Below are 25,938 nucleotides of genomic sequence, written 5' to 3' on the forward strand. Positions count from 1 at the left end.
TGGGGGTAGCCCTGTTCTGTCTTGGCGTTTTGATGCTATATAGCGCCAAAATGGTTTCGGGTTATTTTCTTCAAGGCCTTGAACAATTGATGACGTTACATGCTCCTCCTCTGCCTTCTTAAAGGCCTTCTTACAAGTAAGCTGGAAACACTTGTACTTCTCCCAATCTTCAGCTTTGTTGGAAGTCCTTCTGGGGTCTTTAGCCTTCTTGTAGAGTCTAGCCTTCCTTTTTACCATGCGTTTCAACGAGTGGCAGAACCATGGAAGAGATTTCCTACCACTCCTCATCTTCGATGGTATGTTTTTATCTACCACTTTCATGAGGGATGTTTTGAAGAGAGTCCAGATATCATCAATATTGCCGTCTAACTCTACTTGACGAGAAATTTGATTTCATGATCAAACTTTACATTTTTCATCATCATTATTATAATTTTTCTACCCTAAATTGGGGGGGGGGGGATGATAATACAGGCCATCCCCCCACTTGAAATATTGGGGGATATATCCCCCCATCCCCCCCCCCCCCCCGTGATCGACACCTATGCTAGCAGGGATATTAAAGTTGTTGTATATCCCTGGCCTGCAGTTTTAACACGTCATGCATACTGCATCGACAATTAATCGACCGATTGATTGATTGAACCGGTGATTTACCGATACCGTACCGGTACGAATCAAAATGGCGAGTTCTATGACGAAAATTTTCCGGGCTGCCGCCGTGCAGGTAACAAAATTTTATTTCCATTTGCACTGTGTCAAATTTCCTCAGGCTTTCTTGTTGCGATAATCTGTTCTGCATATTTGATTATTTATTGCAGGGTTCGGGGAAATATACATTTGCAAAGGTTTTACCGTAGCGGTATATTTTGTTCCATCTTTTTGACTGATCTACTTGGCTCAGCAGACAGCAGGCCGCGAGTTCCACGGTACCTGGTACCGCCTACGGTACCGTTGCTTGGCCGTCGCCAGAGCTGCCGGCGTAGACGCAACTTCTTACCGTTCACCTGGCGTCTTCCTACGGTTGCCATAGCCATAGGCTAAAGGCTTTATAGGCCAGACAAACGGGTTGTCCAAACTTCGCGGACATTTACGGTATTCATCATGCGGCGAAATCCGTTCAAAAATATTCCATTTAAATTTCAAATAATACTAGGCCTAATTATCTAATAATAATAGGCCTAGCCACTTGTTCACTGCTACCATCTGGCCTGTGGAGAATCTACAGGTAGGACTATGGTATGCCAATGCTGTATAGAGCACACACTCTAAAAAATCATTAAAATATCACTTTTGTGACCAAAATTACTAATTTTCATACAGTTTTAATTTATTTATCATTAGTAATGTGGGAATAATTTTTGTATTCACCAGAGCGCTCAAAAACTTGAATTTTGGGCATATTTTTGTGTACGCCCTCTATTGGTGGAAAGTAATATGGCAAGAAAATTTTCATTTTTTTATCTCTATTTTTAATTAAGAAAAAATGATATAAAGAATCAAATTTGAATAAGAGCCAAGCAGTATGAATAAACAGGTCTAATGGAAACTGTCAGTGTAAAAAAATCAAGCATTTGCCCCAAAGAAAAAGAGAAAATAAGCCAAACATTGCTACCCTTATTTTGTCACACATGGAGATATAACTGAGAACAAGGTTATATTATAACCTTGTTCATTGAATGAGTGGGCCTAGCTATTAATTAAAGAGTACAGTACAAAATTATTGACGAAAAGGTGAAGACTGAAGTAAATTAGTCTTGAGGACGCAATGATGATGATTTTTTTAGATATGTCATATACTTCTTCATCATTGACGTCTTGACACTCTCCATAGTGTCTTCAGCGAAGGACCAAAATAAAGATGGATTTCCCCAAGAAATCCATCTTTTTAAACCGAAGTCACGAGAATTCTATTAATTTTATTAATTCTTACACCTTCCTACGCCTAATGCGTAGGAAGGTTTTAAATATTACTATTTAAAAATGTAAAAAAATGAAGATTTCTTACCTAACTGATGCCGCGTAGACCCCTCGTTCCACATGTAAACAACGGAAATACAATAGCGTGTGTGTGTGTGTGACTGTATTTGAGTTTTGTCAGACGTGTATCAATCAGGTATGATTATTTACGTCTGGGACCGACCTTTAACGTCACCATCCGAAAGACGTGATCAGGGCTCGAACCTCTGCATCAATTTATAACTTCCCCACAGCTTGGATTACAGGCGCACGCCACAACACCCAGTTGTGGCGTCGACCCTTGAACCGCTTATGTATGACGTACTTCCGGAAAGCAATGCCTTGCTTTCCGGAAGTACGTCATACATAAGCGGTTCAAGGGTCGACGCTATTGTACTTCCGTTGTTTACATGTGGAACGAGGGGTCTACGCACTCTAGGCGACACCGCAATACTTACCCGTGTTAAGAAACTGGGACTCCACTCACGCGCATTTGGGCCGCCCTAGCTTAGAACTAAGCTTTCTTTCCGTAAAAAAAAATTATTCTTATGATTAAATAAATATTAATTAATACATGAATACTGTTAAATCGGTACTCACCGGTTCTCTTCTTGAATTTTCTGCCAATTTCCCACGCTGCTGGCTGCAATTCCGCGGTAAATTTCGTCGCCATAGAGAGCTGTTCATGCAACGTTATTTATAAATGGAGCGCCCTTTACGAGAGTTGTTAATGCCGCGGAGAAATCGTTAGGCATTTTGGCCTGTGTTCAAGGCGTAGCTGTTCTATTTTTTTTATAAAATTATGTGTGAGATCGAAATCTCAGCGAGTAAACACTCTTCCAATATGGAAGAGTGTATACTCGCTGTGATATGATCCCGATAGGGAGGCGCAACACCCCCACCCACATGGGCGCAAACCCCAGGGCCGGGGGACATGTCCCCTCACCCAAAATAGTAGGGGGCACATTATGAAATGTCCCCCTACTATTTTTGGTCATGTCGTTCAAATTCGAAATGTATTTTGGAAGAGACGATCTTACTTTTGGCATGCCCCCTTTTTTTGCTTGTTTGCTTGTCAAATTTCTTTTGGTCAAGATGACCTTCTTTAGAGGGTGATAAACCTTCTTTTTTTGTTTGTTTTTTGCTTGTCAAATTTTCCAGCCCCTGGTCCCCCTACCTTTGGGGAGAGATTTCCGCCCTTGCAAGTAGACATATACTCTTGATATTGTTTGCGAATCTGCACGGGCGTCGATCGAGGGCTGGGGATGAGGAAAAGCGGTGAGACGAGAAAAAAAAATAGAACTTAGAAGGGAAAAGGCGACAGAAAAAAAGTGAACGAAAGAAAAATTAATGGAAAATAAAAGGGAAGAGTAAATAGGGAGAAATGTGATGGGTAAAATAAATTATGGGAAAAGAGGACAGAAAAAAAGTGAACGAAAGAAAAATTAATGGAAAATAAAAGGGAGGAGAAAATAGGAGAAATGTGATGGGTAAACAAAATTATGGGGAAAGATTCTGGACGCACTATTCATGTTTTATCATGAAAAGGATAAGTTATTTATCCGCGAGCAGACACTTTTTGATATTGTGATCTGAAACTGGATGATTTAAATAGAGAACAATCTGCGTATCTGAATTAACGTGTGTTTTAGATTTCGACCTAGAATTTGGGTATTCTAAGTAACTTTCTTATCATGAAAATCAATAAAGAGAGCGCAAAGCGCGAGCTAAAAATATATGATATAACAAAGGGTGAATTTAAGCTCTGTAATGCAAACACTTTGTGGGAAAATTGTGAATTGTGATGGATCACAGTTAAAAAAGAGCTGATGTATTTTATTTTTATTACTTTGAGTTTTTACATAGGACCGGAACATGCTATGAGGGCATTATGTCATCATATGAAATTGATGACCATCTTCCTATTTCTCTCGCATGGGAGCGCGAAATGTGTTAATTTTATGGCCTGAAAACTGGACATTTAAAGCACTTTGTAATTATGCATAAGAGGCATTATATATCTATCAATGCGAGCAGAAATCGCGAGTCGAAGTTTTTGATAAACTGTCATCAAATTAGTTTGATTTAGAATTAATATTGGGATATACATAACCGACTAATCCAAATGCTATAGCGTGCGGCGCTAGCTGATACGTTTTAACAATCTGACCTGAATAGGGAACTTTTTGAGAACTTTATGGAATACAGGAAAATAATACGTACCTGAAAATTCAAATTTTGCGAGCGCGCAGCGCAAGCAGAAAATGATAATGTTCAGATGATATCACAGACATTTTTACAGAGCACTTTTTAAAAATCAATTTGTAAATGAAACAAAATAATGAAAGTTCAATTTCCCAGCTGAAATATGTTTTGTATAATGACTTCAAAGTTTGATTTTTCAAGCTCCATATTGAGCAAGATATGCAAATACCCTAAAAGACAATAAGGCGCGAAGCGCGAGCGAAAATTTTTTATCCTAACAAATAGATTTTAAAAAAAATTATTTTCAGAGTCTTCCCCTAATGTTATTTCATTTAATCATGTTCCTCCTCTTATGTTTGCCTTTCTTCTTTTTTCCTCTCTTTTCCCTTCCTTTTCTTTTTTCCTTTCTTTTTTTTTCTTTTTTTGCTCCGCCAATAGGGGGGCCCGGGCCCCTCGGCCCCCCTGGATCCGCCTATGTTAGCGGTTGTAGGTATAAATCGCGCTCTAACGCTCTAAAACTGTGTTCTTTATCAAAAAGCTGTCTTTCATATTCATTTTGTTCGCAAAATAATATAAAGTTAATTTCAATCATTGTATATAGTTATCCTGTTTATGATAAAAATACTTAGAAATTGGGTTAGGTTAGGGTTATCAAATTATCAGGGCAGAAAATATATATTTTTTTTCTCATTTTGCGCGTCGAGCTGGCACTATTTGATCTGTGTTATTATGTTTTTGATGACATTCATTGTATTCACAACAATAATTATTAAACATTGCGCACGCGCCGTGCGCCGCATGCATTATGTAGATCAGGTGAATAACTTACCGCTACACACGAGCAGTTGCTCTATATATTCTATGTAATATAATATATAGAGCAACTGCCCATTTTTAATGGTCCATAATATACCCACTTTCTTCTTTTTTTGGAACGAGTATGAATTTATCTACTGATATACTGAATGTACAATAAAAGTCATTATCATGTATTTCTTGGCATTTCATTTACTTTTTTTACCATAATTATATCACACAGCTGTTCGCATAGGCCTACGCCGTCACAAATAACTAAACAAAATCTCACTTTTTTTCTTTTTTGGTGGGGGATAGATTTTCCATACGCATACGTACAATTTTTCAAATTATTTTTTTCTGCTATTTTCATAATAAACTTTAAATGATTTCGCCTTTGCACTATTATTTTTTTAAAGACAAAATTACATCATCATCATATCATCGTCACCAACTTCATTCTCATCTTTATCACCACTACCACCATCATTATTATCATCATCATCATCATCATCACCGCCACCATCACCACCACTATCATCTTCACCAAGATAAATCCTGCTTTTTTTCCTTCCTATTTTCCTCTTTTTAGAGGGCACACCACCACGCCCCCTTACTGGATATCCGCCTCTAACGTTTGTTGTTGTATATAAGTTGGCGGATGCCTCATGAAATGAAATAATATAAAATAAGGAAAGGGAAACTAATTAGAAAAAGGACTGAGGAGAAGAAAAAAGAAAGCCAAACAAACAAGAAAAAACAATATCAAAATTTTGTTGTAAAGTCTTCTACGTCAGTTTAATAATTATGTTTTCAATGAAATGAGAACATAAAAAAATGAAACAAGTAAGATGGGCTATACATCGTAGCAAAGAAATAGAGGGAAGCTCCGAGACAATAAAAAGGGTGAGAAAAAGAAAAGACTTTGAAATACTCACAACACGAGCATAATAAAAAAAATTGGAATAAGCAAGGACAAGTAGCTGAGGGACACCCCCCTCTCTCTCTAGTTATTTATGTATCAAACTCGCATACACAAGAATTTCTTACTAATCAAAATATTGCGAGCAAAAAGCACGAGCTGACATTTTTTTAAATATTCAAAACTGATAGAGAGACACATTTTAAACAATTCATGAATCATAATAATTATACAACTAGCTTACCAATCGAATCATTCGATTGCGACAAATGATCTGAGAATTAATGCTTTTAGGAATTCATTAAATTAAAGCAAAGTATCTCAACATTAAAATAATTAAGGCGGGCGCAAGGTATCAGCTACTACACCGATAATTTTTTTTTTGACATTTGAAGTATTTTCGGTAATCATGAAAAAGATCGGATATTTCATGAAAGCTCAAATCCCGAAGAGCGGAATATTTTTATTAATTGACTTTTTAAAAAAATGTTCTAAGCCCCATTTAATATTTGATTATAAGTCGATGCATTAAAAGCTGAAAAAATAAAGTATTTTGTGTTCCTCTATCATAATTGTCTTTCTCTTTAACCCTGGTTCTTTTTTTCTGGGGGAAGCATTTTGGTTAAAAAAAGAGAGAAAAAAGATAATTGCTGGCTTGTGGACGCCCGGTGTGGACGGTGGTAGGGACACCCCCCCCGTAGTTACGCCAATATGGGACCAAATGATCCTAAATGTCCGAGGCGAAACTTGTGCAATCAAACGTTATTTCTGAATAAATTAAAGCTTGCGCTGTTCAACTTCAATCTCTTTCAGCTAAATTTGCGATGAACGCTGCGTTATGAAATATATAATTATCAACATCTGGCGAAAAGAATAACCGACCGATCACCTGACGAGAACGCGTATACGTGATCTGCATATCAGGTCCGATCGAGAGTCAGAAGTGAAGGACAACTGCCAAGAAAATCAGGAAAAAGTCGTCAAAATGTAAGTTCCCCTTCATTTCTTTCAATTTTTTGTTACTTATTGAAGCATTAATGTATCATTAAAGCAAAATTTCAACAAAAGCCTCAAATTTAGCTAGTACTTTTGTTGAAATTACAATAAATTTAGATCCACATAAATCTCTAACCCAATTTTAGCACTGATGTCGCCTATGAGGTCCATACATGTAATGTTTGGACCTCATTGGTACTAGGAGGGGTCTACGCTGCATCAGTTAGGTAAGAAATCTTCATTTTTTTACATTTTTAAATAGTAATATTTAAAACCTTCCTACGCATTAGGCGTAGGAAGGTGTAAGAATTAATAAAATTAATAGAATTCTCGTGACTTCGGTTTAAAAAGATGGATTTCTTGGGGAAATCCATCTTTGTTTTGGTCCTTCGCTGAAGACACTATGGAGAGAGTGTCAAGACGTCAATGATGAAGAAGTATATGACATATCTAAAAAAATCATCATCATTGCGTCCTCAAGACTAGAAGTAACTACTATCAAGTGCTTAGGACGAACTCTAGGTCAACATTAACCCAGGGAACTCCCGCCCGAGCCCAGGACCCTACGTGTAATTTGGCATACTCGCCTGACTGACAAGCGTGAAGTATGGTCAAAATAATTCTCTGAATAAATAGTTAAAACAGAAATCAAGCACTTACCATGATTATATGGATGAAGGTCTAACGAGTGGCAGTTTCCTGACATCTGGGCAAAAACTGAAACCTCAAAAAACGAAAAGTTCTCCTACCCCCGTCTCGATCGGCCATTTTTGTTATGAATTGTAACAAAATGGCCGATCGAGAACTTTTCGTTTTTTTGAGGTTCCAGTTTGTGCCCAGATGTCAGGAAACTGCCACTCGTTAGACCTTCATCCATATAATCGTGGTAAGTGCTTGATTTCTGTTTTAACTATTTGTTCAGAGAATTATTTTGACCATACTTCACGCTTGTCAGGTGAGTATGCCTTCACACGTAAGGTCCTGGGCTCCCACCCGCTATGCGGGCGGGAGTTCCCTGGGTTAGGTCAACATGGACATGGTCAACATGGGGTGATTTCAAGTTCGGAGTTGGTGCTGGTGTTGAGAGCGTAAAAAGTCTGCTGAACCGAGCTTCAACACCGAGCTGAGTTCAGAGGAACGATACCGGTTGCGTTTATCGATAGCACATCATCTCAAATCAACTTCACGCGAGAAGTCTCGACGACGAAAATGAAATCGGAGAGAAGTGCATCAAAAAACGAAAAGTTCTCCTACCCCCGTCTCGATCGGCCATTTTTGTTATGAATTGTAACAAAATGGCCGATCGAGAACTTTTCGTTTTTTTGAGGTTCCAGTTTGTGCCCAGATGTCAGGAAACTGCCACTCGTTAGACCTTCATCCATATAATCGTGGTAAGTGCTTGATTTCTGTTTTAACTATTTGTTCAGAGAATTATTTTGACCATACTTCACGCTTGTCAGGTGAGTATGCCTTCACACGTAAGGTCCTGGGCTCCCGCCCGCTATGCGGGCGGGAGTTCCCTGGGTTAGGTCAACATGGACATGGTCAACATGGGGTGATTTCAAGTTCGGAGTTGGTGCTGGTGTTGAGAGCGTAAAAAGTCTGCTGAACCGAGCTTCAACACCGAGCTGAGTTCAGAGGAACGATACCGGTTGCGTTTATCGATAGCACATCATCTCAAATCAACTTCACGCGAGAAGTCTCGACGACGAAAATGAAATCGGAGAGAAGTGCATCAAACTCTCATCGTAGAGAATACAAATGCTTTAATTAATTAAAAAATTCGAAAGAGTGAACATTATTCTTCATCAAAATATATAAACCTCAAATAATTTGAACTCATCTTAACTGTAAAAGCAAATTTTACGGGGATGTTTCATCATCTTCGCTGCCTGTTCACGAGCTTGAGATTGCCAACACCAACACCGAACTTGAAATCATTATTTTTCCAATCCCTGGGGGTTGGTTTTGGTGAATGGGGAAATTGCACGTAGATCGTCAACACCAGCCGCAGTGCTGGGTTTAGCAGACGATATTTAACACCATTCTTCAACACGACTGCCGGAAATACGTCATATTTTTCAAGGTCAATCCCAAAACCAGCCTTATTTCAAGTACGGTGTTGTGGCTGGTGTTGGTGTTGTCATAACACCAACACCAGATTTCAACACCGTACTTGAAATCACCCATGGTCATGGTCAAGGACAAACCTTAGGCTTAAGGCCATGACAGGAGTTTTGCTGGTTCTTCTTCTTCCTGTAAATTACAGACTGCCGTTGGCAAATTATCGTACTTTGTGCTTGTCAAGTGCCCAGATGAATAGTGCGAGTAAAAATCTGTACAAAACTATGTGCGGCTAAAAACAGAAGAGGCCGTAACGAAGCCTCCTTTGCTGCACCTCTTGCTTGAAAGACGCGAGGGAGGTGCTGTGAACTATCTTTGCTGGGCGAGGGAGGTGCTGTGAACTATCTTTGCTGGGAGCGAGTTCCATATTCTTTGCGATCTCAAAACCAAAATTCTATTCCGTCCAAGGATGCGCGCTATGTAAATCTTGAAAAAGTGTGACCTAACTTTGCGGACCAAAGTTTTTGTGGAGATTAAAACAAAAACTCAAGCTCAAATTTAGCTAGGTGAGATATTTCAGCTTGACGGCAAAATGCTTAACCTGAGGCTGAGGCACCTAAGCCAAGGTTAAGTATTTGAAATGTCATCATAACTTAGAAAATATATGGACCTAGTTCATGAAACTTGAATGTAAGGTTTCAAGTATTGCTGAACATCCTGCCAGAGTTTCAAGTCACATGACCAAGGTCAAGGGTCATTTAGGATCAATGAACTTTGGCCATGTTGGAGGTGTTTGTTGAATAACCATCATTACTCTAAAAGCGTATGGATCTAGTTCATAAAACTTGGACATAAGAGTAATCAAGTATCATTGAACATTATGTTTGAGTTTCAAGTCACATGACCAAAGTCAAAGGTCATTTAAGGTCAATGAACTTTGGCTAAGTTGGGGGTATTTGTTGAATTACTACAGTATCACAACTTTGAAAGTTTATGGACATAGTTTATGAAATGTGGATATAGGGGTAATCATGTATCACTGACAAGTTTTAGGTCTTATGTTCAAGGTCAAATGTCATTTAGAGTCAATGAACGCATTGTATCGTATGAATGGTGTTTTTTTTAAATATTTATTTCATAGTAGTTTTCAAAGTCAGCACTCCTGCTATAGTGAGTAGGTAATGCATGTGAGACTACCAGAGGCGCTCCACTTGTTTAATGAATGTCTCTCTGTAATGCAGAGTAAGAATTTGTACATTTTATAAATTTGTTGTGTGTCTTTTAATCACGCAGATACCCGTGTGTGCAGACAAGATGGCATTGCAGTCTCGGGGCACTGCGCTATAAATTATTCATAATACATGTACACAATTTTACAATACAAACCACAAACCTTCAAAGATAATAGTGCTGCTTGATGCAAAACATGGAAGAAAACACTTGATGTTAACATGTACAGTCCAAGCTCTCTTATCCACCCTCCCTTTATTCAGTTTTTATTATCCGGATGCACACTTGCCGAGATTTTCTCTTTTTTTAATGTCTCGCTAGGCACAGGCCTTGTCTTGCTTTACGGACAGTGCCATCTATCATGTTTGAGCCTACAGTCAGTATAACAATGGCTGACTTTTCGAAGCTGCGATGATCCAGTTATCAAACTTAGTTTCATTGAATCATTCTCGGTTTTTTGAGGTATGCTCGATGTATTCCTCAATCATGTTAGCAGGTAAATTATCCAAGAGTTTTTGCAACCATTTGATTTTATTTCCGTAAAAAAATGCCTATAATTTGCACTGACACTGCAGGTTATACTGTCTGTGTACGCCCACTACAAAATATTACGTGTTGCTACCATTGGGAGGCACAAGCTGCGTGTATTTAATATTGGGTCTCCCAGATCCCTTATCTGGATTGGTATGGTCCCAACGTGTCCGGATAAGAGAAGTCGGACTGTATATCTCCTTAGACCCCATCATTTATGCAAGATCTCTAATATGATATTTTTATCATGGAGCTATAAATCTTTGCTCTGAGGTCCTGTTTCACATTGGATGAACAAAGCTTTCTACATGTACATCTCCCATCTGCAAGATATTCAAACAAAAATGAAGGGATTTTAATTACAAATCTAATGCCCCCATTATCTTAAAGGATGAAAAGTGATTGGGGAATTTTTTTTATATTTTGTATAATAGATTTCATAACAGTGCACATATGTTTTACTAATTATCTCTTTCACATGGAGATGTTGCATTTTTTGGCAGTGTAATAAAGTAGAAATGATATTTTTCTTTGTGTCTTTGCAGCTATCCAAACAACACATTAGAGGCAGTCAGCGATGCTTTTCTGCTACAGCAGTGACAAAGCAGGTATATTTGTGAAGATAGCATTCCTTTTCCTAAGAACTTGTTAACCCATTCATTCACAGATAAATGCAAACTTAATGGTAAAGAATATTGCACAGTGGACTTACCATGAGTCAAATGATCTCAAAACATTTTTTCAGACCAGAATATGTTTAAAAAAATAGGACTAGATGTGTTTAAAATATCAGATTTCTTTGTTCCCGAAAGATTTGACTTTGGCAGAGTAATTTGTATTTAAAGGCCATATTACTACATGCATTAGTCATATACATTTAGGCTGATGGATTAGAAGTCTCTTCAAAGACCCTGTTCCCTCTGTAAATCAAATGAATTTTTCTTGCAAGACGAGATGAACCCTTGATTAATCACAGACAATATATGTCAGTGAATGTGAAATGTGGATTTGTGTGTAATTTTGTGGTAACAATTAACAAACTAATTTGAATAAGATGTGACATCATCGGCCCACCTTATGAATATTTATGACAACTGTTTTCACAAAATATTGCTAAAATCTAAAATTCAATAACTTTGTTATTTGTTATGTGATTTTGATAAAATTTAAGGCATATTGCTCAGTGAATTCTACTCTATTTATTAAGCTACACCTAGTTTCAGCACAGACCATCCCTTTAAAGATATTTTTGTATATGACTGTTCAGAGCAGATATATTTTTTTCCTGACAAAAAGCAATGATTGTAACCTTAACAGTTCAAAGGGGGGAATTTGTCCACAATTCCCAACAGTTCATGTCTACATGATTATGTTGAGACAGTTTGAAAGAATAAGCATGCAGTACTGGCAAAAAATAATGAATGACCTTATTTTCCTGTTTTAAACATCAGTGTAATTTCTTGAATTTTATGAAAATTTTTACATAAATTCACCTATTAAAAAAATGAGATAAAAACTTTTCTCTGTATTTTTTCATCTGCTTCTATTCACATAAATCATATATTTTTGTAAAACTAATTAAACTAATAAATTGATGCAAATTCGTCTTAAAATTACAAAAAAATAAGTTGAAGCATGAGATCCCCCTCCTTTCCTCATTTGCATCATTTCATTTTCAATCAGATTTGTATGTCGTTTAATATGTCAATGTCTCTTTTTTAATATTTTTTTGTATATTACCTTACTGTATTTGTAACAGCCCCCCCCCCCAAAAAAAAAAGTCATCAGGGAAAGTTCTCATCTTACATAAAAAAATAATTCACCTTCATGCTGTTAAAATTTGAAGTTGTTACATTAAAGAAAAAATGAGATAAATCTAGACTACTTTGGAAGTTTCACTATTAAAGATTCTTCTACAATGTGCAAATTTCATGATTGAGTGAACCCAGAACTTCAGACCTTTTTTTTCTCTCATTCTTTTAAGCTATTTCTGAATTCCTTATACATTTAGTCAAGTACTAGAGTGGGTATTGTCGATCAATTTTAACAAGGTATAATTTAAAAGCTTAGGATGTGCTCTTTCAAGTTTAATAAAAATATCAAAATTCATATTTAGCGACTTAATATGGTTTGGGGCTGACAGGTCACACATGTGCCCTGGATAATGTTTGTTTAAAACAGGTATAAACCTGGGCTTTATGATGAAAGTTTTTTTTTTATAAATAAAAGTTGATATAAAATGTTTGGTATAATTGTTATACCCAAGTGTCATCCTACAACTTAACCAGGAGATGCGCACCCATTTCAGAAGAAGAATATCTTCTCGGGGGGGGATTCCACTCAACTTTCCTCATAAGTTTCCCATTTAATGGAGCGCTAATTTAACTCCAAAATCGTATTCTGAAAACTCAATTAACTCCCTTTAGGCCACTCCCCTACTGAGCTGAATTAGCCAATCAAAGGGCTCTTACAACGTAAAATTTTTTAATTTCTCCTAGCGCACAGTGTCTCTTCACTTTGCTGGTTTGCAGTTCAGCGGAAGATCGGCTGCTGCAGTGCACCTGCAGCAGCCGATCTTGATACAAAGATTCTCTTTCTTCCTCCTAGTTTTGATTGCAGTATTAACTATTAAACCGATTGATGATATTTATATGAATGAAAGCCTCATTTAGCAAGAGATGATGAGACTTAATGGACCTCTTATCACTATTATCTTTCCCCACTGGAAAGTCCTCTAATTGAGCGCTATGAGACTTTTCAGAATACCAAAAGTCTTGTAACTACTCAATTAAGTCTTCACGAGGTCATAACGCGTACTAATTCAACTGCGCGTAACGCAACCCTGCCAAATAAGGAAAGGGCACTTAAGTGACTTTTCAGAATACCAGATTGCTAATTGAGCTTCAGAATACCGCCCTTGGTTCATAATAAGCACCAAACATTTTGTGAAATGCATAATTTGCATATGAAATTTATGTAAAACAATTATTCCATAATGACAAACATTTTGTTTGATAACTACTATATAATGGATAGAAGTTTATTTAAATTCAGATTGATAGCATTTTAGAGAGACGTGTTTGCGATTACCACAGACTTAAACATGTAAGATCAGAATGAGGATTATAGAACTTATGCTGGAAATTTCTTCTCTCTTTTGTATTTTAGTCAGATGATATCAAGACAGTCACCCTAATTCCTGGTGATGGTGTGGGACCAGAACTCATGCAATCAGTCAAGGAGGTCTTTAAAGCTGGTGGTGTTCCTGTGCAATTTGATGAGATCTTTATCAGGTGTTTTATCATTCTTGATTACTTTATTATTAGAAGGGAATACCATATACCATGAGTTGCCCAAATCAAAGATGAGTGTATTATCAGCTTTGATTAGTGAAATATTTCTGATATTCCGTGAAGAAAAGCCATCCAAGATCATTAATATTCCAATATCAATATGTCACTACATGTGTATTATACAGCATAATTTGTACACAAGCCTATTGGGGATTCATCAGATTTAGGCACATCATGCAAATCAACAACACAGTCTGATATTGTCAGGGTTTTTGATGTACAAAGCCTTAGAGAGATTATAATGATGTGTGCTTTTATGAAAGAATCGTATTATATATTTAGACATGAAAACCAGATAATTGGAAATTGATAGTGGAATACTTGTATGTACTTAAAACCATTCTATTTTTTGCAAAATTAAAATCATCAAAAGCCTGGGTAATCATAGAATTTCATGTAAACGTCTCTCCCATGTTTCATAGATGCAGGCTATGTTACAATGGAAAACACTCCGTCCCTCGGATAGGACGTTAAATGGAGGCCCTGTGTAGAGGAGAGTCACCACCTTTGCACGTTAAGAACCCACTGCACTATTCGTATAAGAGTAGGGGGTAACCCAGGGGAGCGTTTCATGAAAGGACTTGTCAGACGTTTTATCCGACAAGTCCCATTTTATCCGACAGTTACCATAGTAACATTGCCCATCAGCCAATCAAAATCAAGGAAAGATGTCAGATCTGACAACTTGTCGGACAAAAATGTTGATGAAACGCTCCCCTGGTGTAGTGGTCCACCTGCATTCCCCCCAATCAGTTATATCGGGAGGAGAGATCTGCGGGTCATAGTGATTCAGTTCGCTTTTCGCCTCCCAGGCACAGGTGACGCCAAAACAAAATAATAATAATAATAATTGGTCCTAAAGGAATTTTGTATCCTATCTTCTTTAATGTCCAAATTATGAATGGCCGAAGAAGGTAATAATCAAGATTGAAAATCATTTATTGATGGATTGATTTTGAAATTTAGACAGAAATTTATTAATTTAAGTAAAAATTAAAAAAACTAAAAATTATGTGTGGTACCGTTTACACTTTTGTGAATTAGAAGATCGGATGATGTGGTATGAATTCATATTTGTTATGAAGTAATTTGCATTCTATTCTCTGCATTGTTCCTCAAAGATCTGTTCCCCTATTACAGGGGAAATAGGGCTCTGGTTGATGTTGCCCTTGAAATGATCAAAAGAGCCCTGGAAAAATCCCCATTTACTGCAATGTTTATCCAATGTTGCACTACAATGTAGATTGTTAAAAGTAGCCTGAAATGATTGAGAAAAAAAATTGCCTGCAGATAAACTTACCCTGCTTTGACCAAAATAGAATTTGTATTGTGTTTGAACTTTACTGACTGATTATGCTTTAGGCAAAATTTCATAGAAAAAAATGGCGCAGCTATGAGATAAGATCAATCAATCATCATGCTAATTGACCGGCTAATTCATTAATGTCTAGGAAATAACAGGCACATTTTTTACGGGAGGGACGAACGATTTTGCTCTCGTGTGCTTGGGAATCACTCGCAACTGCCTAAAACTGCCAAGTACCTAGCAACTCCCAACATGAAAATCGCTCCCATCCGTGCCTGTCCAGTCTCCCATCCATGCCTGCATAGTAGCCAGACAGCCAGGCCAGAGCAGCAGCAGTTTTTACTTCCATGCATTCTTGCTTTCTTACTGAGTGGACTTTTTAGAATCATGGGCACGGTGCTTCAGAAAAATATGAATTGAGTTACAGACTCAGATATCCCCCAGGTACTATTTTTCAAAACGCTTTGCGCAACTTTTCTCGCCATAATTTCAATAGAGAAAATTTTTCTTTTACATTAAATTTTGAAAATACCATCCTAAATTAGCGAGAAAATAAGTTCATGAACTGTTTTTATTATTATAAATATTAAAGGTAAAAGAAAGTAGTTGCAGCAAACCATTATTTCATGAGAAAGTCTTTAAAATCAAGCTTAAATGCCACCATATAATGGTAGATCTTGATCTGGTACATTGAAATAAAGTTATCTTTGTGAAATCATGAAAACTTTATAGCTGAAAACCGATAATTCGATGATCACTAACACAAATATGCATATGTGGGATAGTGTATTAATATTGTTTAGAAAAATACCTGACATTTTATGGAATTTTGTGTTTATTTTGCTCATTTCTCAGCTTCTATAAATTGTTTTCCAGAGCCATTTAGCACATATGTTTTATTAAATGCATACAAACACTTGGGTGGTCATTTCATTGGATTCTGTTTTGAGATCGTTACCAGAACTGGTATTTATTTTTCATACTATTTGAATGTACTAGTGAGGTGATGGATCATCAAAGTGCTGGTGTTGATGATGTGGTGGATTCTTTGAAGAAGAATCATGTAGCACTCAAAGGAATCATCCACACACCTACTGCAGGTGGCACAGGAAAGCTGCAAACGCTCAACATGAAACTAAGGTTTGTTGAAATATTTCAACAATTTCAGCAATATAATAATAATAATAGTCCTTAATATAGCACTGTCTTTCTAGAAGTAATCTGTTCTGTGGCACAATATTATTATTACTACAACTTCACCGCCTCCACCCCCTTAGGCCTTAGCTTGATCTGCCTTCCAGCACTCCTTGTAATTCAAGGAATTAATTCTCCTAGGTACCTATTCACTGAGATTGAGTAAAGTGCAATGTTAGTAAGTTTCTTGCTGAAGGAAAACATGGCATGTATGGGATTCGAACCCATGTCCCTATGATTGAAAGACGAGATTCTAGACCACGATGCCCGATTGTCCCCTCATAATAGAATGATAGAACATGAGCAAAACAAGACATATTTATCTCAGAACTATATGACAAAATAATAGTCATCATAGCTTTTTGTACTTCTTAGAATAATGAGCTTGACCTGTCCCAAATCTTAACCCAGATGATGGTGATCATGATGGCAGTGGTGAAACATGTCATTTCTTTTCACCCCTTGCATCACACATGAATAAACTTGACTTGTTTGCCAATTCTTATCTCTATAGGAGTTCGTCATCATACAATTTTGCCTTGTCATTTGTTTCTACCCCCTTGTATCACACAGGAATGAGTTGGACCTGTTTGCCAATGTTGTTCGCTGTCGTACCATCCCTGGTGTGAAAACTAGACATTCTAATCTAGACTTTGTGGTTATCAGAGAACAGACAGAAGGTGAATACAGTGCTCTGGAACATGAGGTAAGGGTGCTTTCAAGTCCTCACAGCAAACACAGTCCTAAGATGTGATGAGAGGATTTACCCCCAACTATGCATCATATGATGCCACTTTACCTAAACCTTTAGTTGCAATAAAGTCTTGTGTAAATAAGATTATGTATTAAAACATATACTTTATTGCTGAAAGTCATACAAAATGTTTGCTGGCTTTGTCAGCAATGTCTCAATAATCTTAGGACTTTGTGGTAGAACTTGAAATGTATTTTTGCAGCTCTATGGGACTTTTGTACCTTATGTCAAACAAATGTAGATTTAGTGGGATTTTTTAGCAGTCTTATCCTAAAGTCATTTTACATTTTAATATAAAGAATCGTTTGCTAAATCCTAGTATTATAGTTATATAGTTTTAAAGATATACTATTCTAAAAAAGACATTTCTGCATGTTTTCATTATTTTTATTCTTGGATTACTAATTTTCCTTTTTTTAGAGTATACCTGGAGTTGTAGAATGTTTGAAGATCATAACCAGAGCTAAGTCAGAAAGGATTGCCAAGTTTGCCTTTGACTATGCCACAAAACATGATAGGAAGAAGGTCACTGCTGTTCACAAGGCTAACATCATGTGAGTAATATTTGAAGAGCTGACCTCTGCATTGCATACATGTCTTTTTTTTCACATTTGAGTTATATTTTATTCACATTTTTTGGTAAAGAAGAATATGACAGCTCCCTAATCTATTAGATAATAATGCAGTCAAGTCTGCATTAGTCGATATTCTAAGTGAATCTCAGACCTGACTGTGCAAAACTAATTTCTGTGATCCCAAAGAGACATGATTGTCAGCTAAATGCATTTATATGAAAGTGCAATTTGAAATATTAACCAGTTGGTCATCCCTGAAAGCCAAAAATTGAGCTGAAGTTAAACAAAGTTTGGCAGAGATTTAGTAATCACTTTTTCTATCGGTCCGTTAATGGTCTGTTATGACAATTATGTTTTTGTTCAATTTGCTCTCATTTCTTTATTTTTGCATACTTGGTACATATGATCCTTGGGTAATACCACATGTGTGTCCATGAGGGTGATGGGGTCAAAGGTCATCTAGGATTCAACAGGTCAAATGCTATTTGGTCATATTCATCCTTTTTGTCTCACCCACCAGAGGTGAAGGCGAGACTTAAAGATCCAAATGTTATGTGTCGTCCATCCGTCAGTCACTTTTCAACCAAATTTGGATGATAGATGTACTTAGGGAATCTGCATGTTATGCTGCAGTCAGAGGTCATTTTAAGGTCAATGTTAAAGTTTACATGCAAGACTCTTTGAAGTCACTTTTCAATAAAACTTGGATGGTAGATGAACTTAGGGACTAGAATGTTGTGCTGCAGTCGGAGGTCACATGGTAAGGTCAAAGGTAATTTTTTAATGTCAGCATTAAAGTTTACATTCAAGACTCTTATGACAAATGTTATTCCATTCCAATTATTTCACAATGAACTTTTGATACAATTCTGTTGCATGCCCTTGCAAATCACAATATTTCTGGTCATTTTCAAAAGTGGGCGAGACACAACATCGCTTATGCTTTGTTTGAAGTTTTTGTTCAGCTTGCTCTCATTTCTTTATTTCTGCATCAAATTTGATCAGGTTAAAATGATCCTTGGGTAATACCACATGTGTTTTGAAGGTGGGATCAAAAGTCGTCTAGGGTCAAAAGGATTTTTTTTCTTCAAATTAGTCTCATTTCTCATTTCTGCATCAATTTTGTTCACACTGTAAGTACATACATGTATGATCCTTGGATACCACATGTGTATTCATGAGGATGATGGGGGGTCAAAGGTCATCTAGAGTTCAAAGATCAAGGATTTATTTAAACTGCTCTCATTTTTTAAATTCTACATCAGTTTTGTAAGTTACGAAAGGTACAAATGATCCTTGGGTAGTATCACATGTGTGTGTTCATGACGATAATAGGTTAAAGGTCATGTAGAGGTCAAATGACATAAGGTGATGGCTATCCCTTTTCAAGTTTTCAACTTGCTCTCATATCTTTATGTATGCATCTATCGTGTTTATACTCAGTACAAATTATCTTTGGGAACGACATGTGTGTTCTTGAGGATGATACTTGGGTCAAAGATCATCCAGGAGTCAAAAGATCATATTGCACTTTTTATTGATGGTGTAATTAGGTGAGACTCTTGGTTTGTGAACCACCTTGTTATAAGCTAGGATAGTTATGAAGTAGTATGTGAATGACTGTTCTACAGTGCCATTTGGATGTCTGCCCAGCCATCCGTCCTTCCCATTTTTGATAACTTAAGTTAAGAACTGTTTAACTGATCAACTTGATATGTGGATCATGTATGCATAAAGAGTTACAATGATTTTATTAGTTTTGTCATTTGTGTCAAGGTAAAAGATCAAGCTCACAGATCCTTTTGAATTCATGAAAGGCCTCTTATTTTAAATGAATAAATATATATATATATGTGTGGAATATATTAAAAGTCATTGCCTATAATGACAATATTTAATTAGATGAATATGATGGTTTTCACAACATCAGAATTAAGTATGCAATATTTAATATCTGGCAATGGATGAGGCAAAAACTTCAAGCATGTGAGGTCGAGAATCTTTTCATAATTCTGGTCTTACAGGAAGCTAAGTGATGGCCTATTCCTTGAGAGCTGTCGGCAGATCTCAACTCTCTACCCTAAGATAGAGTTTGAGGCCATGATCGTTGATAACACCTGTATGCAGCTGGTCTCCAATCCTCATCAGTTTGATGTCATGGTTACACCCAATCTCTATGGCAACATTGTTGATAACCTCGCTGCCGGTCTAGTTGGTGGTGCTGGAGTGGTTCCAGGAGAGAACTTCTCAAAAGATTATGCAATCTTTGAACCGGTGAGTCATGAGTGCTCTCATGTTGTTATATATACCATGTTATGTAGTTGAACAAATAGTTCGGTAGTGCGATTATATGTGTCTGACCTCTCTTTTGTGGGACCCTTCTGAAATGATTATTTTTTTTCTAGTTCACATGAAATTTCATCAGTATTGCTCTCAAATTATCAGGGAATGAGCAGTTTATGAAATGAAGTAAAAGAAAAAAATGTGAAAGTTGAGATTCGGATCTATATTGAAAATAAAAGGTTGATTGTTTAGGGGGAATTGCCCTTAACTTGTGTTACTATTTTAATGGAAAGAGAAAAAAATCATTCTATATTGTTAAAATCTTTTTATAATCCTGAATAATGTTTTATTTTTTTGTTGTTACTATATTTTTTTCATTAAACTTTTGTATGTTATTTTCATTGCTTGCTATAATACGGTGCTTTATTTTTTTCACATACATGAAGGATTTACCTTGTGAATACAGGAATGCCATTGTAAATTTCAGACCCTTGAAAGTGTTATAGGTCTTTATATCACAAAACAATTCTGGTGAGTTCAGACTGTTTTCTTGATTATAGATGTCTCTGTTACTACCTTCTGTGATATGAAAGAAATGTGTGTTTATGTAATTATGCAGGGAGCAAGACACACCTTTTCCCAAGCTGTTGGTCGAAGCATTGCCAACCCTACCTGTATGCTACTGACTGCTGCCAACATGCTCAAACATCTCAAGTAAGTCTTGCTCAGATATACCTGTTTTCATAAAATATATCATAACAAATTTACAATAACAGAGCTCCTGAAACCATTCAATGTGATTGGTACATTGAAACATGACCCAGATGCAACAAAGCTAAACAATATTTTCATACCCTTTATAACACTAGTACTGTTCATTGCTTAGTATTTCCACAACAGCTAAAAAGAGACTAACGTAGACCACACTCTTGTGGAGAGTCATTTGTCATCTCATCCATCAAGAATAAATAATTTTTATCATATGGTAGTAAGTTATTCAAAAAATTGTTATCTTTTATGAAAAGGAGAAGAAAATGATGATAATGAGGAAATATTACAATAAATTGCAATTTACTACTTATTACTTGCTACATTTTCGTTGGTTGGAATAGTGAAAAGAAAGATAAAGTGTGGTTCAAAACTCTTGTTTTGTCTGGAGTTAGATCTGGATTTAAGGACATTTCAAAGTTAAAACTGTCATTTTCAACAAATTTTACACTGAGTAACTTTTATATTAACAAAGTATACAGAAAGTAATTTAGGTTTATATGCTTAATTTTTTTCCTATCGACCTTTGAAGTTCTCCAAATTGAGAGTAAGATAAAAAGGGCAGAGTCAAGGGAATTTGGACTTTGCTAGTCCTCACAGGTTTATAATTTGGATTTAACATCTCCATGTCTCCATCAAAACAATGAAATATTCTTCAAACTTTCCGGTGTAGTTCAGGAATACATACCAAAGATAAAGAGAGTATATGAACTGGGGTCGATCTACTCCTTAACTTTGGAGAGCCCTCATGTCTGAAATTAAGTCAATACAAATAGTGTTTTTAACCCAAAATTATGAATGTTTGATAATTTTGTTACTTTCTCTGGTTTGAATTCATTTTACGTTGTTTATGATTACAAAAGAGTCCCTGATTAAGATCATCAAAAGCAAAAAAAAAAATGAAAGTTTGAAATCAACATAGAAATACTTGAATTCACAAAACAATGAAATACGTAGGAAATTAAATATGTTTTAATTTTTTGTATATATTTGTTGGAAATGTCAAAATCGAAATTTTCACCAAAAATTAGGACTGTGTAAGCAAGTAAAATTATAATTATGTAAAAATTAATGTTTTTTTTTCTCTCTCTCATCTTTACAGCCTTGACGTGTATGCTAAGACAATGACTGATGCTATTGAGAGAGTCATCAAGGGTGGAAAAGTAAGTTTGTTTGTTCATTACACACTACATGTATGCTAGTGGTCATATTGGGAGGAAATAGAAATGATAATTAGAGCAATTATATCTGCCACATTGGTTGGACGCACACACTGACAAACAACCCCAAAACATATTGCATCCAGCACATGTGGTGGGCATGAAAGTATTGAAATCAATGTTAAGGTCTGGGATTTGATTTATTGAAATAATTATAATAGCAATGTTTAGCTCTTGTATTAGACCAAAAAAATTAATCTATTTTGGTCAGGATATGCTCCGCTGAGGCTCCGTCTGGTTTTGTGGCATCCCTTCCCTCCATAGAACCAAGTATTCCACATGCACCGCAGTATTGGTGGTAGACATGATGCCAACATGGTAGCATGTTGGTATGTTCAAGCTGCAGTAGAAAAATCATGATGAAGTAGCCCTTTCTGTTTGGAGTAAAACTTTTGTATTTTACACGACATATGGGTTATCCATAAAAAGTTTTCATTCACACGCTTTGTTTGTCCCATTAAAAGTTGGATTTAAGGAGTAATTGAAAAGAGTGAGGCAGCTCACCCTTTTCCCTATATACGGTGTAGTTGAAGGTCCCATGAAATACAGCAAAGATGCTGATTTATTCGTTAGCTTACTGGTTACTAATTACGATTCCATCAAAATTTTGCCCGAAAAACATCCCACATCAGGTTCAAAGGCAATTTTATATTGAAAATTGAGCCAAATTCGCCCCAACCACAAAAATTCAGCCCGAATTGGTTTCGTATATCACGTGACAATTATGACGTCAGGGAAGGAAGCTGCTGAGCGTTGTTGACGTTTGAAGTGCCTATTGTGGATGCACGTGTGGATTCAAAGTAAATAAATTGAATTGCTGGAATAATATTCAGAACCTGAATCTTCAAAGTCTGAAGAATCAGACGCAGCTGATGATGATGCAGCCATGATCAAAACCTCATAAAAATCTTAAAAAAATCTGTTAAGGATGGGCTCGGTCGAAACAGCAAGTACACGAGGAACATGTACAATAACTAGGGGTCCGGCCGCACACCTGGGAAAGCCTTCCTTCGATGACGTCACAATGATTGACAGGTCTATCAGTCGACTCTTTCAAAAATATTTTAATGGGCTTTCCCGTTGAAGTTCATTTCCATGGAATAACACGACACCGGTTCGTCATACGCAAATTCGCATTTTTCAAGTAAAACTAACTAATGATAGATATGTATCTAGAATAAGATGGAATTGGTGTCATAGGACCTTTGAGTGTCACGAATCACCACCATTACTTGTCCTATGGGAGTCTTCCGTCTGTGTTGGAGGATAGCTGAGAAAAATCAGAAAATGTTATAGAACTCCTCCAAAACAGCAGATTCTTCAGTCTACTCTAGTAATATACTGGCAACCAGACATGCTCAGCTATGTATGGGATACCCTGCCCTGAGGTTAAACTGTTGAATGATAGTAAACATGTAAAACAGTGAAAATTTCATCCAAACTAATTAAAAAAGTATGTTATTACTTTGTGGAACATAGGTGCAATATGGTCATCCCACCTTTCATGACTCCAGCCATCATAGGTGTTGCTTTTGGCTTATCCAGGTTTCATACTTATTCCATCAATAAATGCATTGTCCTTGCTTTGCTTTTTAATAGTTTAATTGTTTTGCTCTTGACTTTTAGGTTCGAACTCAAGATCTCGGTGGCTATGCAACAACCCATGAATTCACAAATGCAGTCATCAGCAACATGAGATAGACGGCCATGTTTTTACTTGCCATTTTCTGAGGAGATTTCAAAGACTTGAAGAAATCAACATTATATCTCAGTATTTATTTGAATAGAAAAACTAATTTTTGCGATTGCAGAAGAGTATTATATCATATTGGTGATAAATGGTGTTTAAGTGCGAATGAGAATTCTACCTAAATGAATTTCATACACATGATGAAGTTTGAATATTCTGGTCAACAAAACTGTTTTTGTTCTGAAAGATGCTCTCCTCAAACAAGAAATCATTTTCCTTTTTTTTGTGTGTCAGTAGCTTTTGTACCAAATATGGAAAAAAATACCTGTACTGTGATGTGTCTGTCTGGCACAAATTGACTTCAAATTTAGTTGTGGGGAAAATGTACATGGTAGAATTCACAGAGGTAGATTTAAAAAGTTGGTTTTGATATTGTTGTTTGAAACCAGGATTTATACAGATTTCATTCTAAAACTTAGGCTGAGTATGTTAGAAAAGTCTTATAGTAGTGTTTATTCAGATTAGTTGAAGGAAGCAGTAGACGTACTTATCCATCTTTATGGGCTTAAACGAAAATTAGGCTTAAACCATAGCAACAACATAAATTAACCACATCTGAGACAGAAGCATGATTTGACCTTTTCAAAGTTCTTGCTAAATGGGAATGCAGCCTTGGTCATAAAATGTTGTGTTGGAAAGGAGAAAGAAAACAAAACAAAACAGAATTGTGAAAGTTTGAAAGAAATTTGACAAGCAATAAGAAAGTTATGGCTGCATTAAAATTGAGATTCCTAAGACTATGTAGATTTTGAATTGTCAACTGGGTATTAAAGTAAATATGACAATAAGGGCACGGGCAACTTTCCCATAGGCCATGTACTTAATTATCACGGATTTGTGTTTTTCTCTGTAGTACCTTTGAACCTGTGAAAAAATGACATTTTAGCCATTTTATGTATTGGAGTACATGGAAGAGTACTTTTTGCCTTACATCACTATGACATCACATATGTGGCCAATTTGAAGTCTCCATGGGTACAATGATTACCAATATTTACACCTTTCAAAATTTCATAACTTTCTTATCATTTGTCAGACACTTTTCAAACTTTCACATATCAACTTGTCTGATTTTTATTTTTCATCTAAAAGCAAGTTTTTCTTTGGATCGAATTCCACTTTTAATTGAAGCATAATTAATCTTTACAATGAAATATGTATAGACCATGGTTTCAAACCAGTCTCATCTGTGAATCCTGGGCCTAAGTTATACCTACAATTTCCATATTTTCCAGATCTCATCAATATGAAAAAATGAAACCCTAACCCTTATCTATACGCACAAACTTATTCTTTTATCTCCTGTATATAATATAGCCTCTCTTTTGTACTATTTCTGTGTGTGATTTGCATGCAATTTTAACCAATGTATGAAAAATAGATGGAGGCATGTATTTAATTCAATTTATTTATGACCTGTTTTAATTCTGATAGATATTCATTTTGTTGCGATGTTTCTTCAGTTCTTCAGAGTGTTCTTGTTGGTGTTATCTGGAGATAATATATGTACTCAATAATGATTGAAACACATTAATACAACAGAAATTTCCATTAATTGCTAGTCTTACATACAGAGTATGACAAATGCTGATGTGCATCCTAATAAAATGATTGGCTAATATCTATCATTTGACCAGTTATTTATTTGATTAGTTTTAATAGCTAGTTTTGGTCATATTTTTGAGATGAGGTTTATCAAATAAACAAGGATCAACATCACCATCTTACCAGACCTGTATCACTTTGCTAGGGTGTCATAATGATAAACACATTAGGCTGCACTTTGGATGTGTATATTGATACACTTTGAAATGATACTGGACCAATACTAATAGTTTCACCCTGCTTGTTCCCATAATACGGGAAATATCTACATTTTGGTTTCATATTTCATGAGGCTGGAGGCCGTACGGAATATGGAACCAGGACATAGATATTTCCTGAATTTCATAGTAACAAGCAAGGTATAACAATTTTATCTCTCTATAAGTGTATCCTTAATTATTGCAGAATAAGGGAAATCACCAGAAAAA

The 25,938-nt window shown here is 36.2% G+C and overlaps 1 protein-coding gene across 1 annotated transcript; it reads left to right on the plus strand.

Moving 5' to 3' along the window:
• Positions 1–620: 620 nt before the first annotated feature.
• LOC121424964 (isocitrate dehydrogenase [NAD] subunit beta, mitochondrial-like) lies at positions 621–24,848 on the plus strand. The gene is made up of 10 exons (XM_041620862.1): positions 621–727; positions 11,248–11,310; positions 13,871–13,995; positions 16,361–16,501; positions 17,129–17,261; positions 17,730–17,863; positions 19,909–20,158; positions 20,787–20,881; positions 22,038–22,098; positions 23,782–24,848. Exons 1-10 carry the CDS (start codon positions 683–685, stop codon positions 23,854–23,856), a joined length of 1,122 nt encoding a protein of 373 aa, XP_041476796.1. The 5' UTR covers positions 621–682; the 3' UTR covers positions 23,857–24,848.
• Positions 24,849–25,938: the final 1,090 nt, after the last annotated feature.

Source organism: Lytechinus variegatus, chromosome 12 (genome assembly GCF_018143015.1).
Source record: "Lytechinus variegatus isolate NC3 chromosome 12, Lvar_3.0, whole genome shotgun sequence".
Lineage (NCBI taxonomy): Eukaryota > Metazoa > Echinodermata > Echinoidea > Temnopleuroida > Toxopneustidae > Lytechinus > Lytechinus variegatus.